The following is an 18,486-nucleotide window of genomic DNA, read 5'->3' on the forward strand; positions in this document are numbered from 1 at the left end:
CGGAGAGTGCCGCCTCGTTCCTGTGTGTGCATGTGTCACATATATAAGCGGGTAAGCAGACCTGACCCCTTTTTCTTTTTTTTACTCTTTTTTTTTTTTTCTCTCTTTCTCTCTCTCTCTCTGTGTCTCTCTCCGTCTCTCTCTCTCTCTCTGTCTGTCTGTCTCTTTCTCTTTCCAATATTAAACATACAGGTATGTGATTATACAGGTTAAAGCAGTGGACAGTACTCTGGGTTTTTTTTTTAACCTGTATCACCACATACCTGTATGTTTCATATTGTATGCACTATATGTAATTTTACCTTCACATGACATATAATAAATAATTTTACACTGTGAGCATCTGCCATTACATGTGTCTGCTGGCCTTGCTAAAGAGAACAATATTGGGTGGAAGAGAGCAATGTAGCAGCATCACTCACTCTGCAATTATATCATAAACTGTGATTATTATACAATGACAGGGTGAGTGATGCTGTTACATTGCTCTCTTGAGGGGAGAGGCCAGGGGTGTGACAACAGGTGGGAGGGGCTGTGGGTGTGGCATCTTCATAGTGGGAGGGGCTAGGGTGTGGCCCGGGCACCTACGGGGGTGGGGGGGTGAGTTCCCCCACCTCTCTCGGACCACTTTAAGCACTGAATGAGTCTATATAATATATTAGTTTCACCTTTTAAGTTGAATTACTGAAATAAATGAACTTTTGCACAATATTCTAAATTTGAGTTTCACCAGTAATTAGGATTTTAATAAACCTCCCCTAAGCGGTTGAAAAGGGTGTTGACATAATGATGTAATTACAGATGCGTGGCTTGTGTTGCGTTAACGATTACATGCCCAAATCGACAATCAGATCAAAATTTGGATAGCACCTCCAGTGTGTAGAATTTAATAAACTACAAAAATGGTCCGGTCACTTTTTTTTTTTAATGTACCTGCTACGGGTGCTCCTTGGGTAACACCAAGAACCATCGATTAATATTTACTTACATTAACACGTCTCAAATTTACATCTCTATAGATTTACCAAATTATTAACACTCATATATATGTACAACTGTGAAAATCAGAAACTCCCGTGCGTAGAACGGGTAGAATAGGTAGTTGTTAGATAAAAGGTTGTGACAGGCACAAATACTAAGTTATGGTGCAAGGCCACATAGCTAGGATATTGTTATCCCACACATAAAGCATATAACGACTAGTGCTAAGGATCCACTAGATGAGGTCACCTGGTCGCAGTTGGCGGGCCCATATTTTTGGCCAAAAATAAATAGGATTTTAATACCTACCGGTAAATCCTTTTCTCTTAGTCCGTAGAGGATGCTGGGGACACTTCAAGAACCATGGGGTATAGACGGGTTCCGCAGGAGACATGGGCACTTTAAGACTTTCAAAGGGGTGTGAACTGGCTCCTCCATCTATGCCCCTCCTCCAGACTCCAGTTATAGGAACTGTGGCCAGGGAGACGGACATTTCGAGCAAAAGGATTTATTGTTAAACTAAGGTGAGATACAAACCAGCTCACACCTCAAACACGCCGTATAACATGGCATTCAACAACGCAAGTCAACGGCATGAACAACATCAGCAACAGGCTGACCATAAACGTAACACAACATGTGTGTAACCATAACTAATAACTGCAGATACAGTACGCACTGGGACGGGCGCCCAGCATCATCTACGGACTAAGAGAAAAGGATTTACCGGTAGGTATTAAAATACTATTTTCTCATACGTCCTAGAGGATGCTGGGGACACTTCAAGAACCATGGGGTTTATACCAAAGCTCTAGAACGGGCGGGCGAGTGCGGATGACTCTGCAGCACCGATTGACCAAACATGAGGTCCTCATCAGCCAGGGTATCAAACTTGTAGAACTTCGCAAAGGTGTTTGAACCTGACCAAGTAGCCGCTCGGCAAAGTTGTAAAGCCGATACCCCTCGGGCAGCCGCCTAGGATGAGACCACCTTTCTGGTAGAATGGGCCTTCACCGATTTCGGTAATGGCAATCCAGCCGTAGAATGAGCCTGCTGAATCGTATGACAGATCCAGCGCGCAATAGTCTGCTTGGAAGCAGGAGCCCCGCGCAATAGTCTGCTTGGAAGCAGGAGCCCCAATTTTGTTGTGAGCATACAGCAAAAACAGAGCCTCCGTTTTCCTAAACTGAGCCGTTCTGGCCACATAAATTTTCAAAACTCTGACTACGTCGAGAAACTTCGATTCCAGCAAGGCGTCAGTAGCCACTGGCACCACAATAGGTTGGTTCAAGTGGAACGACGAAACCACTTTAAGCAGAAACTGCTGATGAGTCCTCAACTCTGCTCTATCTTCATGGAAGATCAAATAAGAACTCTTGTGAGACAAGGCCGCCAATTCAGACACCCGCCTGGCGGATGCCAAGGCCAACAGCATGACCACTATCCAAGTGAGAAATTTCAACTCCACCTTTTGTAAAGGTTCAAACCAATGAGATTGAAGGAATTGCAACACCACGTTAAGATCCCACGGTGCCACAGGGGGCACAACAGGAAGTTGGATGTGCAACACGCCTTTCACAAAAAAGTCTGAACTTCTGGAAGGGAGGCCAATTGATTTTGGAAGAAAACCGATAAGGCTGAAATTTGTACTTTAATGGAGCCCAACTTTAAGTCCGCATCCACACCGGCTTGTAGAAAATGGAGAAAACGTCCTAACTGAAATTCTTCCATAATAGCCTCCTTGGATTCACACCAAGACACGTATTCTCTCAAAATACGGTGGTAATGTTTAGACGTTACTCCTTTCCTGGCCTGAATAAGAGTGGGTATGACTTCCTTGGGAATACCCTTTCGGGCTTGGATCCGGCGTTCAACCCCCAAGCCGTCAAACGAAGACGCAGTAAGTCTTGGAACACGCACGGCCCCTGCTGTAACAGATCCTCCCTCAGAGGAAGAGGCCAGGGATCTCTTATGAGTAATTCCTAAAGATTTGGATACCAAGCCCTCCTTGGCCAGTCTGGAACAATGAGGATCGCTTGAACCTATGTTCTTCTTATGATCTTTATCACTTTTGAAATGAGTGGAAGCGGAGGAAACACGTACACCGACTGAAACACCCACGGTGTCACCAGGGCGTCCACTGCTATTGCTTGAGGGTCTCTCGACCTGGAACAATATCTCTGAAGTTTATTGCTGAGGCGAGACGCCATCATGTCTATTTGAGGAATTCCCCAAAGACTTGTCACCTCTGCAAAGACCTCTTGATGAAGACCCCACTCTCCTGGATAGAGATCGTGTCTGCTGAGGAAGTCTGCTTCCCAGTTGTCCAGTCCTGGAATGAAGAACGCTGACAGAGCGCTTGTTTGCCTTTCCGCCCAACGGAGTACCTTTGTGGCCTCTGCCATAGCCGCTCTGCTCTTTGTTCCACCCTGGCGGTTTATGTACGCTACTGCTGTTATGTTGTCCGACTGAATCAAGACGGACTGATTGCGAAGATGATGTTTCGCTTGTAGAAGGCCGTTGTGAATGGCCCTTAACTCCAGAACGTTTATGTGTAGACACATTTCCTGGCTTGACCATCTTCCCTGGAAGTTTTCCCCCTGTGTGACTGCTCCCCAGCCACGGAGACTCGCATCCGTGGTCACTAAGATCCAGTCCTGGATACCAAACCTGCGTCCCTCTAGGAGGTGAGAGCTGTGCAGCCCCCACAGGAGTGAGATTCTGGTCTTGGAAGACAGGGTTATCCTTCGGTGCATGTGCAGATGGGACCCGGACCACTTGTCCAACAGGTCCCACTGAAACACTCTGGCATGGAATCTGCCAAACTGAATGGCCTCGTAGGCCGCCACCATCTTCCCCAGCAACCGAGTGCATTGATGGATCGATACTCCTGGTGGTTTCAGAATTTGTTTGACCAGATTCTGAATTTCTAGAGCCTTTTCCACTGGAAGAAAAACTCTCTTTAATTCTGTGTCCAGAATCATTCCCAAAACCGACAGCCGTCTTGTCGGAACCAACTGTGATTTTGGCAAGTTTAGGAGCCAACCATGTTGCTGCAGAATTGTCAGGGATAGCATAATGTTCTGCAGTAATTGTTCCCTGGATCTCGCCTTTAACAGGAGATCATCCAAGTACGGGATAATCGTGACTCCTTGCTTGCGTAGGAGAACCATCATTTCGGCCATTACTTTGGTGAAAACCCTCAGAGCCATGGACAGACCAAACGGCAACGTCTGAAATTGGTAATGACAATCCCGAACTGCAAACCTCAGGTAAGCCTGATGTGAGGGATTAATGGGAACATGTAAGTAGGCATCCTTTATGTCTACAGACACCATAAAATCCCCCTCCTCCAGACTGGAGATCACTGCCCGGAGAGATTCCATCTTGAATTTGAATTTTTTTTAGGTATAAATTGAGGGATTTGAAGTTCAGGATTGGTCTGACTGAGCCGTCTGGCTTCGGGACCACGAACAGGCTCGAATAAAAGCCTTCTCCCTGTTGTTACTACCACTAATATACCAGTACTGTATGGTAGTATATGGGTACCTTATTACGGCAAATATTACGCTGCCCAAAGCACTCTGAGGAAGAAGGAGGTGAGGGGGGGGGGGGAGTCACTTTATTGTGGCAAATATTGTACTGTGTACACAAGGTTCCCCGCATCCAGCCTGTCAGTTTACGCCCGAAGCACACTACTCTGAAGAAGGACTCGGAGGAGGTGAGGGGAGGGAGCGGGGGAGTCACGTGATGCCGCCTCTCAGATGCCGGGCTCTGAGATGACGGCAAAAGCAGCAGGACTTTGGAGGAGGCGAGGGGAGGGAGCGGGGGAGTCACGTGATGCCGCCTCTCAGATGACGGCAAAGCAGCAGCAGACAGGACCCGCCGCTACCCGCACTCGATAACTGCTGCCTCTCCCACCCAGTGCGCTCCATAAGGTTTTTATTACTCTGCAAATACTTTTATTGCTCTGTATATATATATGTATTATTCGGACCATAAGACGCATGTACTTTTCCCCCCACATTTTTGGGGAGAAAAAGTGCGTCTTATGGTCCGAAAAATACGGTACTTGATTGTGACACAATTTTTGTATTGCGGCGCATACCACCTCCCTGTCTGGAAGAGAAGCTGGTAAGGTCGATTTGAAAAATTGGTGAGGGAGAACGTCTTGAAACTGCAGTTTGTACCCCTGGGACACTATTTCTAAGACCCATGGGTCCAGGGCCGAACGAGCCCAGAACTGACTGAAGAGCCTGAGACGTACCCCCACCGGTGTGGACTCCCGCAGAGGATCCCCAGCGTCATGCGGTGGACTTGGCAGAAGCCGGGGAGGACTTCTGCACCTGGGAACTGGCCACGGCCGGTGATCGTTTACCTTTTCCCTTTCCTCTAATAGCAAGGAAGGAAGACCCTCGGCCCTTTCTGTATTTATTGGGCCGAAAGGACTGCATCTGATAGTGTGCTTTCTTTTGTGGTGCAGGCACAAAAGGTAAAAATGACGACTTACCTGCGGTAGCCGTAGATACCAAATCAGCGAGGCCGCCACCAAACAATACACCACCTTTATACAGTAGAGACTCCATAGCTTTCTTAAGAGTCAGCATCAGCATTCCATTGATGAATCCAGAATGCTCTCCTAGCTGAGACTGCCATGGCATTGGCCCGTGATCCCAAGAGGCCAATATCTCTCGCAGCTTCCTTTAGGTACACTGCAGCGTCCCTGATATGACCTAGTGTCAAAAGAATGCTATCCCTATCCAGGGTATCCATTTCAGATGACAAGTTATCTGCCCATTTTTCGATAGCACTACTCACCCACGCAGATGCAAAGGCTGGTCTAAGTAGCGTACCCGTGGTGACATAAATGGATTTCTAAGTATTTTCCTGTCTACGATCCGCAGGATCCTTTAGGGCTGCCATGTCACCTTTTTGGACAGCCGTGACAGAGCTTTGTCCACAATGGGGGTGACTCCCATTTTTCCCTATCCTCAGAGGGAAACGGATACGCCACTATAATCCTTTTGGGAATCTGAAACTTTGTCAGGATTTTCCCAAACCTTTTCACAAAGCATGTTCAGTTCATGAGAGGGAGAAATGTTACCTCAGGTTTCTTCCCTTTATACATACAGACCCTAGTATCAGGAACAGTAGGGTCCTCAGTGATATGTAATACATCTTTTATAGGCACAATCATGTACTGAATGCTCTTTGCCAGTTTTGGATCTAATCTGGTATCACTACAGTCGACACTTGAGTCGGTGTCCGTGTCGGTATCCGTGTCTGCCAGCTGGGCAAATGAACGTTTTTGTGACCCCGAGGGGGTCTGGACTTGAAACAACACATATTCTACGGATTTCTTCAAAGCCTGGTTCTGAGACTCAGATGTATCCAATCTTTTATTTATCAGAGCCACATTAGCATTCAAGGCATTCAAAACATTTACCTAATCCGGTGTCGGCGGTGCCGACAGGGACACTCCCACAGCCGTTTGTGTCCCTAACATAGTCTCCTCCTGGGAAGAGCACGCCGCCTCAGACATGCCGACACACGTGCACCCACCACACGCAGACACACTGAGCCTATAGGGGACAGACCCACAGTAAAGCCTGTTAGAGAGACACAGAGGGAGTATTGCCAGCTCACACCCCAGCGCCTAGTCCCGGACTGAAAACACCACAGAAGATGGCCCAGACTTGCAGCGCTTTTATAAGTTACATATAGTGCACCAAAACAACTGTGCCTGCCCCCCCCCTCCCCCCCCCCCCCGTTTTACACCCTGTTACTTGTACAGTAGTGTGAGGAGGACCAGCGTCTCTGCAGCCTTGTGTAGAGAAAATGGCGCTGGGCTGTGTGCTGTGAAGGCTAAGCCCCGCCCCCGTAATGGTGCGCTTCAGACCTGCTCTTTTTGTAAAAAAAAAATTATACTGGCGAGGGTCCGGACAGTGCCCTGGCACTTAGTCCGCTCTTGCCAGGTAGTTATTGAGGCTCAAATGCTGCCCAGGGCGCCGCCGCCCCCCCCCCCCTGCACACTGTAGTGCCGCTGTGTGTCGGAGCATGGCGCACAGCGTGCGATCGCTGTGTGGTACCTCAAAGCCGTCACTGAAGTCTTCTTTTCTTCTTCTACTCACCTGTCTTCTGACTCTGCAAGGGGGGTGACGGCGGGCTCTTGGAACGAGCATATAGGCGTACCTAGCAATCAGACCCTCAGGAGCTAATGGTGTCCTGTAGCCAAAGAAGCAGAGCCTTTAAACTCACAGAAGTAGGTCTGACTTCTCTCCCCTAAGTCCCACGAAGCAGGGAGACTGTTGCCAGCAGTTCTCCCTGTACATAAAACACCTAACAAAGTCTTTTCAGAGAAACTCAGTAGAGCTCCTCAGAGTGCATCCAGTCTGCCTGGGCACAGATTCTAAACTGGAGTCTGGAGGAGGGGCATAGAGGGAGGAGCCAGTTCACACCCCTTTGAAAGTCTTAAAGTGCCCATGTCTCCTGCGGATCCCGTCTATACCCCATGGTTCTTGAAGTGTCCCTAGCATCCTCTAGGACGTATGAGAAATGCTATTTTGCTCTATGTTAGATTCCAGCGTTTATTATAATTATTCTGATCAGCAGTGCTTAGTACTATAGATTGTGCATCTGCATTCTCTTTTTGTCTGAGTGGAACTACAAGTCTCAGCATAAGAGCACCTCTTACTAGGTTTGAAATTAGGGTGTGCAGTCAAATATATCCCCCCTACACCTCCTCCCCTTATATTCTATCACCTATGTCTCCAGGTATAATGATGGCTTAACATAGTACTGCCTACTTTGGTGTTGACTTGGTGCCACCCAACTGAGGCCACTTAGTCCCAAATCCACCGCTGCCTGGATCCTTCGTAGGTAGGATTGAATAATCCTGCAACAGATTACCAAAAATTGCTGCCACATAATCATAACACATTATGTATTCTCTTCATGGTCTCTGTATTCCACACAAAGTTAACCCCCTTTATTATGCTCACTGTATTGTATTGTGCTCATGCTATCAATCTGTTAAGCAACTAGAGTCCTGTCGGAGAAAAAGCGCTATATAAATAAAAATTCTATTATTAAATCTGTAAATGAGATTATCTGTCAGACCAGTTTTTTGACATTTACTATTTGCAGCCATAGAAACTGATCAATTGCAATTCTGATTTCAATACCAAGAACACTATCTCAAGATAAAGATATAATAATTTCGGTTCCAACACTAGCAACAGACTTTTTAAAAGTCTTAAGGGGGGTACACACGGAGCGATAATCTAAGCAATCTGACTAGATTGCTTAGATTTTTAGCAAGATCGCTCCGTGTGTAGCCCTAACAGCGATAGCGATGCGCAGCCCCACGTATCGCTACCGCTGGTGCTAGATTGGCCTGCATGCAGGCCAATCTAGCGGGTCGCTCACTTCATCCGCTGGGTGAAGTGAGCGGCCCCCCGTCTCCCCCCGCACGCTCAGCACACATCTCTCCAGCATCGGCCCGTGAGTACTGGCCTTTAAGAGTGAATAGTTAATGGATATTATATCAATATTTTATAAAAGGAGAAAGCAGACTACTTTAGTCAAGGATATTTTTTGTATTTCAGAAAATCCCAATCAGACACAGTCTCCAAGAATCAATTACTGTCGTATAACAGTCAATTTAACAGATAAATATAAACTGAACAGTTAACGTATACAAAACTTAGTTGTCAAAAAATTACAAGACGTCCCTTTGCAATCCTTACTGGTGAATAGGGATATGCATATTAACTCAAGAGTATGTGTAACCCCCCCGCCTCCCCCCCCCCCCCCCAAAAAAAAAAAAAAACAGCAGATTTGACCAGTTTCAGATATTTGCAAGAAAGTCCCTGAACAAATTCAAATTAGAAACCGTAACAGTGGAAAGATTACCAGCATGCAAGCCTCACTGTGAAATGGGTCACATTTCTTAGTTAGGGCAGTGACAGCTCAACAAACTCATTCTCCATTGCAACTCTATTTAACAGATGCAAAACTCGAGTAGTACTAAGGAACACACTACAAACGTGAATAAAAAAATAGCCGTATTATTTTATCTTAATCGATTTACATTTTCAAACAAAAGTTTAATTTTAAAGTTAACTCCTTAAGCATTGGAACCTTTTTACAGAAGTACAAAAAACGTAGGCGCAATACCTGTATATATTCCAGCCAGAGAATTCGAAAACAAAACATCCCACAGTCCGAGCTAAATGCAGTTGTGGAACCAGATGAACCAATCCCAAGCTACTATCATGAGATGGTTCCGGTATGAATGGTCGACAATGTTAAGGTCGACAGTCATTAGGTCGACCACTATTGGTGGACATTGACATGTTCAACATAGACAAATGAAAAGGTCGACATGGATTTTTTTAACTGTTTTGGTGTAATTTTTTCCGTAACATGACCAGGAACCCCAATTAATTAGTGTACCACGATCCCTTGCATGGCGAGCGGGGCAAGGTGCCTCGCTGCGCTCGGTACAGGTTACTATTCACAATCGTAGTCCACGTGGATGGTAAAGTATGAAAAAGTTACAAATCTAATTTTTTTTTACAAAAGCCATGTTGACCTTTTCATGTGTCGACCATTTGTCCATGTCGACCAATAGTGGTCGACCTAATGACTGTCGACCTTAACATTATCGACCATCTGAATGGATACCCATTAGACTGGTATTGAGCCTTCCTCTCGGACACACCCCACTCCATAAGTATCTTAAAATTGCAAACAGCATTAATTTGCCATTTCGTTACTACATATTTACTAACATGCTCACCGACACAAGTTAGGGAAAGAATCACATTAGCTAAATTTTACAGTAAACCATTGTCATGAGTCGACGCCATTCTGACGCCAGAATGTGCATAACTGCAAGTAATATTGTATTGATCAATCTCTGCAAATGCCTTTGGGTGGTTATGAATAAATCCTGTGTGAAAAGGTCATTCCAACAGCCCCTTTACAGCAGGAACTCTCAAGCAGAGAAGGCTTCAGGGAAGCGGGAAGCATATTGGGGTCAAATCTATTCAGCGACAATTGAATAGCGCCGGGAGTTTGCTCCCTGCGCTATTCAATATAGCGACGAGTGACCCTCAATTGTCGGGAATTCTAGTCTCATCCCCGGGGGATGAGAGAAGAAACCCGACAAAAGTGCTGCCGCGCGGCCGGCGTGAGGCTGATTCTGTCGGAAATCAGCCTCACGCCAGAGAGTTAAGTCGGAGAATGCCCGTTCTCCCGACAATTCAACATGTTTAGTCGGCGAGAATGGGCCATCGCCTACTTAACTGGAGCTGAATTGAATAACGTCGGGAGCTAATTCCCGGCGCTATTCAACTGTCACTGAATAGAATTGACCCCATTGTATCCCCTTCCTCTCTGTATCCATAAAAACTATATTAAGTACTGTATGTGATCTATTGTATTGTATGTGTTGTGTTGTAAAATGTCTTCTCAGGACAAATGGAAGAATAGTACTGGCCTGACGTGCCACTGCTCCCATGCTGATCTTAAAGGGGGAGGTGTCATGATCCAGGCTATTTCAAGTAGAAATTGGCCTGTTAAAATCAATGTATGTAGAGGCGCTGGGAGGGGGACTTGGGTATTCCCATAGCAGAGTCACAATGGGAGAAATTATACCGTTTAACATTTTGCATGTCTCGCTGTTTAAATCATTCAGAAATGCATGTTAAACTACTGAATAGATTATACCTGACCCCAGACAGACTGCACACCTTCTGGCCTTCCTGCTCACCACTATGTTGGAGAAATTGCGGAGAGATAGGGCATGTATACCATATTTTCTGGTCATGTCCCCTTCTCCAAACTTTCTGGGCAGAAGTATTTACGCTAATAAATAAAGTTCTAGGCCTATCTTTAAGCCCATCTCCAGATCTGGCTCTCCTACATATGTATCCCCTGGAGGTATCATCCTCCCAGAGGTACCTGTTGGGACACATCTGTATAGCAGCAAGGGCAACCCTGGCCCAAGCCTGGAAGCAGGTGGCGGTCCTCCCTGTTCTAAAGGTGTTTCATAAAGTTAATTTCCATTATACTATGGAAACCGAATGTATGCCTTATTCCTCTTCTGCTTCCTCTCCCATGGTGAAATTGTTCCATTGGCATGAATACGTCACGGAGGGGGAAGGCTCTACCATCATATCACACCCGGGGATGTCGTCCCCTTTACAATTCAGTCTGAATGAGGAATCTTCTGCTTCCTGAGTGCTCTATCTCCCATACTTTCCCCTCTGGTTTTTACTAGATACTACATTTATAATGTTATCAACCGATCCCCACCGGATTCTAGAGACGGAGTAGAGAAACCATATTGAATTAGCTATGCACATTTCAAACTGTTAACATGTCTAGGATACCTGTATACCTACTTAGTGTCATGCTATCTGTTCTATATGTATGTTGCATTTTATTGACGTGTACATCCCTCCCCACCCTGTTCTTTTTTCTGTACCCCCTCCTTTTTTCTTCCCTGTTTGCATTCAATATAAAATTCAATAAAAACTATTGATGTTAAAAAAAAAAAAAAAAAATCAATGTATGTGACATCAATATTCTGATTGATGTATCAATGTACCAGTGTGTGATAACTGTCTTTGCATGTGAAATGGTTGAAGCTTGATTGATCAGCTGGCATTTCATTATAGCCACAGAACTCAGAGAGACACACTGGCTACTCAGGTGTGAAATTCCTCCTGACCAGAGCTAGTTTAATTACCCCAGAATCAGAGCTATGTCCAGAAAGGTGTTAAGCCCTTCTTGGCCTGTGTCTTCGCAGAACTGGCCATTTGTTTACACAAGAACCATGGCCAGAGCTTCGATAGCTATTAGAAGATAAGGCCATTAACCCCTGAGAGAGTGGCTGGGAAGCCCAGTATGAGTTGACACTCAATACCTTTCCCTGCTTGGAAGAGTTAAAAAGAACCCAGAGGGAGGGGGGCTGAAGGGGGAATGCAGTTTGAGTTCTTAAATACACACACTCACAGACTGCAAGGTGTGCAATATCAAAGAAGCGAATCAGGAGAAGCATCCTGGCTCTGTAATGTCCCAATAAGATTAGAAGAGGCTTCACTTCATCCCATCGTTCCACTCTGTATGTGTTAGGATTGGTGGGTTTTATCTCCCTATTTTTTGTTTCCTTGAAACTGTTTTTACTCATGTGACTGACTTTGGGGTATATTCAATAAGAGTCGGGTCCATTCCGACATGCAGTTGTCGGAATGCACCCGACAACCCTATTTAAAAGAGCGGCCAAATCAGACTGACGGATTTGGCCGCTCCAGTTGTCATGGCCTGCTGCTGCTGTCAGTGGCGCCTGGGGGAGGAAGCGGTCTGCGGCGTCGGGAGGAGGTAATGACAGCCCATCGGGAGGAGGCGGGAGGCCAAAGGGAAGGAGGAGGAGGCGGCGGCGGCCCGCCCGGGGGAATGCAACGACAGTCCGCCTGTGGGAGGTAACGGCGGCACCCCGGGGGTAGGGGACATCGGCCAGCAGGGGAGAGGTGACAAAGGCCTGCATGGAGGAGGTGACGGCTGCCGCCTGGAGGAGACGGAGCAGAGAGAGAGGAGACGCGGAAGCAGCGGCTGCAGCAGCGTAACAGGAGGCTCACGGCATGCTCCCCCGTTAAGCATAAGAAATAGAAAATACGAAAGGTGCCACACACAATCCAAGAACCCACAGTATCATCAGTTCAACAATTTTCATTCTACCCATGGACAACATGGCGGGGGATGCAATTTGTAGAAATGTGATGGAAAGATGAAACATATCAGATACAGTGAAGAAGCAGAGAGGAAGGCTGGGCAGCCCACTGTGCAGTAGGACACATTGAAGTTGGTCATGCTAGACAACACAGAGCATTTGAGGCAAAGTGGTTCTGAACAGTCCAATGAAGGCAAAATAATTACTTTTCATTTTGAGCAGGCCATGATGCAGAGGATATGGTGGGTTAATGAACACCCAAAGTGCTTCAGGGTTAAGGCTGGCATGTACTAAACTGTGTGTGCTGGATTCTGAAGTAACACAGCAACAGACTCTGAGGTTGAAAAAAGACAATTTGTCCATCAAGTTCAACCTGTTAGTGGTCTCCTACACTGAAGTATTATTAAGACTAATTTTAACTGTGGCGGATGTTTAGCCAGAAACTAAAATACTCAGTTTTTTATTACTATAGTACATGATTTACCCACCATAACCCTGTATATCCTTATCCATTAGGAATTTATCAAGCCCATTCTTAAAAGTAATGACCGAGTCCGCCATTACTACTCTCTCAGACAGGGTATTCCAAATACGTATTGTCCATACTGTGAAGAAACCTTTCCGTCTCACAGGTCACCACCGAGCAAGGGGCTTGTTGCGCTCCCACCCCCACCCCAGGATTCTACTGCCTGGAACTCAACGGAGGTATACTGACCGCCGGTCACGCTTATCCAACCCCTTATACACCTAGTCTGAAGGTTATTTTATACAATATTTTAAATAGAAAATAAAAATGACATTATTCAGTCGTTTAAAAAAAATACTGTATTTCGGAATATTCTGCATTTCAGAATTCTGGATATGGGAGACTTAACCTGTAGTATCATAACGCACACAAAATGATTATGTGGAACAAGCCGACAGGAAGCTGAGTTTAACAGATAACTACATCATACTGTAAACTGTGTAATTTAGTTACAAAGTGTATTTACAAGTCGAGAAAAGTGTTACACCTTAAAGTCAAACAAAAAATTATTCTTCAGTTATGTGGACATGTGTATAGTAAAATGCCACTTTTTAAAATGCATGTGAATTACCTTTCTATAAATGACATGTATGACACTTGCAAGAACCACGCCCAGCAGGTGTGGTAAAAGCAGTAGGTGTATTCACTGCAACTCAGCAGCCACTGCACAGCAAATATCAGGTCCACCACAACAGCAGGTTACAAATATTTTTCTTAGAAGATAGTAATCACAGCAGTGGGGTTCCACCGTCGGCCACAGCCAATGTACACAAGAACAGTGGACCCTCCGGGTCCTGGCACCCTGAACCTAAACCCACCCCAGCCTGTCACCTGGCCAACTTGTTCAGCATCAGAATCCCTGATCCTTGTTCCAAGGGAATTTTTAAGCCAAGCTCTCAGGTGCTGACTATGACCTGGCTGCTGATCTCAGCCAGCTACAAAACCTGGACCATACCTGCCATACACCCAGGTAACCAGGTGGTGAGTAGGTCCCAACTCACTCAGCACCTGAAAACCATTCTGGGCCAACCTACTCAGCTGTGGGCCCGTGAACCTCCTGCCACACATTGCCTCCTGCTGGGGGTGCTGCAGCAAATTAAATGCCCATGCACCCAAAATTTTAGTTTGCGCTATTAAATCATAGGGTATGACAATCCATTACAGCAATTTTGCCTACTTTACACACATTTACAGAAGATGCAGAAAACATGGTATATAATTAAGAGGAGGTCATGGCTTGATAGCATCATTTGCATATAGTAGTATGCAGATCAAAGTGTATGGTGACGTCACTATAGTATATTTAATATCAGGCACATGTGCCTCAAACATATGAAGACACAATTTTCTATTAGGGCCAAGGAAGTGTGTTAAAACACGAACACTCATTAAAGGAATTATTGTAAATACAATGATCTCAGATTATACCTGACTAGCACACCTGTACGTCTGTATCCATTCCATTAACGTGTGTGTTCCCCAATGCTTGAACTCTCTCAATGACAGACTCTGCATTGCTTTACAAAGCTTCAAACGGGCTCTTGAGACCCACTTCTTTAGCAAAGCTTTCCAGTGCTCATCCTAACATACTGTGCCATGCTCCTCATCACTGTCTCTCCCCTCTGTGTCACTCATATTTGTCCACCACTGTACACACACACTGAACGGGAAACGGGTCGCATCGACCTGGCTCCCGTTTTACACCGCACAACCCTGCTCGCTGCTGCAAGGGTTGAAATACCGGCTCGACACGGAAATTTTCCCCTGGCACCTTTCAGACCGCACATGAACACGGGTTATGCGTACTCATGTGCCAATAACCAGTGTTCATAGCTGGCGGCCTGAAAGGGGTATTATTTGTGTATTATGACTGCTGATGCAGCAATGTTTATAAACCTTGTAGTCTATGTTCTGCAATGCTTTGTACTGTAATGCTGGATGCACACTTGTAGACAATCAGTTGATCTGCAGATATATCTACAGGAGGATTGGGCAGTATGTTGTTCATACACACTGTCCAATCCATCGTGACTGACGTCACGAACCAAGAGGCCTTTACATGCGCCCGCCCGCCCAGTTGCACTGACAATCACCGGCGGCTTGTGCAGCGAGTATTTAGGTGGTCGGCTGACCACCTGTACACACAGCACCAAGTACCATATATCTGTAGCTATATTGGCCATCGGCTGTGCTGCAGGGCCGACGCAATGATACAGAACTTGTGACCCCATATAGAAGGGATAATAATAAAACCAAATAAAATGCCTATCCCAACAGAGATAAGGGGGGTACACACAGAGATCAGTGCTTAAATTCTAAGCAATCTGACTAGATTGCTTAGAACTTAAGCATGGATCTCTCTGTGTGTATGTCCCACAGCAATAGCGATGCGCAGTCCCGCACGTCATTCTCGACGATACTAGAATGGCCTGCATGCTTGCACAATCTAGGAGGTCGCTCATTTCACCGCTGGGTGAAATGAGCATCCCCCCACCCCCTGTATGCCCCCCTGCTCAGCACACATCTCCCCCCATGTGTACGGACGGGGCTTAAGACATCAGAAGCTGTATTTAAAGATAATTGTGACTAACTAACGCACATTATTTATTTATGTAGGTCTCCATTTAACGAGTCTTATTACAAACTGCATATTTTGTTTAGTATTGCCCAAATACCAACAAATATACCGTTGGTATTTAATATTACTTACCTCTCCAGCGAGGTCCAGTGACGTCCACCACCTCAGGAGGGTCCTCCGTTCTGTTGCTTGCAGGCTTCCTCATGCAGGACAGCTAGTCTGTACATGTACATTAAGCATTCATCCTGCCGAAGCCCGGCAGTGCCCGGAAGGCTTCGCTGAAGCCGGAAAGGCTGTGCTGGGTCACCACTGCCAGCAATGGGAACCGTATCTCTCTTGCCATCTATAGATGGCATAAGTGTTACGGGGTGAACAGCAGTAAGTTAAGCTTGCCGCTGCTTGTTAAATATGTCTGCATATTCCACTGCAAAATGGGGTATTGACAAATAGGTAAAAGGGCTCTATATTTAACGTATTTAATTCTTCAGTGATTCTAATGCATACTGCACAGGTCTCAAAAATGCATGGGACACAGTAGAATATTACGGGCTGTACGCGTTACGGTTCCTACATGTCCACAATTTACTGATGAGGTACTCACAATTTAGCAACAGACATTTACATTTTAATAACTGATGAACTCAAATAGCAATTATCTCTCCCACATAACCTTCAATGCTTCCCTGTCCAATTAAATTACAGTCCACATAACCCCACACTGGTTAGCTTACTTCTAAAGTGCATAATTTCTAACATTTACTAATCATAGGGGATTTAAAATGAGCATAAACTGGCCATAGGATGCCTCATAATAATAATAATAATAATAATAAGTGTCCAAAGTATAATGGTAATAATGGTTTCCAAAGACATGAAAATACAACGTATAGTAGTGACAATGCAAGCAGTGAGGATCTGGCTGCTCCATCCAGTGGCCTATAAATTGACTTAACTTGGTTTTATCAACAGCCACAGTACTGAAGGAAAGAACATGGAATGATAATGGGCACATCCGACTCTTACCCCCCCAGATGCCCAGCTTCAACTGGGACCTGTCCAGGTTCTCCACGTAATCCCCCAGGAACCTGTTCAGGAGATCTGCTACCACAGACTCCAACATGCTGGCCGCTAGGCAGGAAGTGCCGGTGCGAGGAGACGGACGGGCTCTGTGTGCTAGAGACTGGAGAGTGCGGCCGGGAGAGGGTCAGCGTGCGGTTACCGCTATACACCTGCGGCTGCTGCGCGCACTTTGTGCTTGTTACATGCCTTTACTGGCTATGGGCGCCTGTCTGCCCCGAGTCATGCGGCCGGGAGCGGCGTGTCAGTGTGTCAGCTAGACAGGGCGCCGCTATCAGGCAGTGTGAGCGCTGAGCGGCGCTGGGCAATCAAGGCGCTGCGAACTACCGTTGACTTCCCTCCTGCCTGTTTGTGTCACGGGGCTGGTCACATGGTGCTCGGAGTGAGAGCGCTCTTGTGATAGGTCGGCGTGTCTGGGGCTTAGTGCCAGTGGGGTGGGCAGAGCGACGGAGCTGCCATAGAGGGCGATTGCCGAGAGCGTGTGTTGTGTATAACATGTTATTAGGTCTCAGACCTTCTCTGCAAAATATGCTGTCACCCCAAATTATGGCGCAATATAAGGGGCCTCATTCACAATTGGACGTAATTGTAATTTGCAGTTTGTTTTGTCTGCAGCTTCCTCAGCTGTTCAGCGCGTCTCCTGCAATGTGCGGCTGTGTTTACATACCCTCCAACTGTACTTCTTTGGCAGGTACAGTACCTTTTTTTAATGGTCTGTACCGATTTTTGACTCCGTTGAAAGTATAGGAATCGGGACGCGACCACTCCCACTTTCCCCAAGGTCACGCCCACTTTCCTAATTTGTACCGGTTTTTATGTGTAAAATGTTGGAGGGTATGTGTTTAATGCTGGCAAGTTGCACGAACGACCCGCCTGTGCGCGACGGGGGCTGATGCTGGGCTTGGAGGGGCGTGTACACGTGACGCAAAAAGCCGGACAAACTTTGTCCGGCTTTTTGCCATCCAGCAGGGTCTTCGGCTTTGAGACGTATGTAATGCTGTGCATATGCGCAGCGGAGGCTGCTAAAAAAACAAGATTTATGGTAAGAACTTAACGTTGTTAAATCTCTTTCTGCGAGGTACACTGGGCTCCACAGGGAATAACATCGTGGTGTAGAGTAGGATCTTGATCCGAAGCACCAACAGGCTAAAAGCTTTGACTGTTCCCAGAATTCATAACGCCGCCTCCTCTATAACCCCGCTTCCGTGCACAGGAGCTCAGTTTTGTTAACCAGCCCAATGCAGTAGCAGGCAAAATGAGACGACAACCGTTAGTAGCCACATACACCACATTCTCACGACAGGAGAAGGTGTCAGCGGCTAATGCCATACCAACCCAAAGAAGCTAAGTGCGTCAGGGTGGGGGCCCTGTGGAGCCCAGTGTACCTCCCAGAAAGAGATTTAACAACGGTAAGTTCTTACCATAAATCTCATTTTCTGCTGCGGGGTACACTGGGCTCCACAGGGAATAACATCGGAGATGTCCTAAAGCAGTTCCTCATGGGAACGGACGCACTGTAGCGGGCACAAGAACTCGGCATCCAAAGGAAGCATCCTGGGAGGCGGATGTATCAAAGGCATAGAA

At 46.3% G+C, this 18,486-nt stretch overlaps 2 protein-coding genes across 4 annotated transcripts in view; one reads left to right on the forward strand and one right to left on the reverse strand.

Moving 5' to 3' along the window:
* VPS13C (vacuolar protein sorting 13 homolog C) overlaps window positions 1-17,272 on the reverse strand; it is a 950,377-nt gene extending 933,105 nt beyond the window's left edge. For 2 of the 3 annotated variants that reach the window (XM_063926503.1, XM_063926502.1), the window contains exon 1: window positions 16,849-17,271. In XM_063926503.1, coding sequence (XP_063782573.1) covers window positions 16,849-16,945 — 97 coding nt within the window. In that variant the 5' untranslated portion in view covers window positions 16,946-17,271. Of the gene's footprint in view, window positions 1-16,848 lie in introns of all 3 variants that reach the window. The other variant, XM_063926504.1, reaches the window with a different exon arrangement.
* A 45-nt stretch (window positions 17,273-17,317) lies between these two features.
* The window catches only part of LOC134932249 (C2 calcium-dependent domain-containing protein 4C-like), an 86,820-nt gene continuing 85,651 nt past the window's right edge, over window positions 17,318-18,486 (forward strand). The window contains exon 1 of the mRNA XM_063926508.1: window positions 17,318-17,593. The gene's annotated coding sequence lies outside the window, so the exon portion shown is untranslated. The remainder of the gene's footprint in view (window positions 17,594-18,486) is intronic.

This window comes from Pseudophryne corroboree, chromosome 6 (assembly GCF_028390025.1).
Source record: "Pseudophryne corroboree isolate aPseCor3 chromosome 6, aPseCor3.hap2, whole genome shotgun sequence".
Taxonomy (NCBI): Eukaryota; Metazoa; Chordata; class Amphibia; order Anura; family Myobatrachidae; genus Pseudophryne; species Pseudophryne corroboree.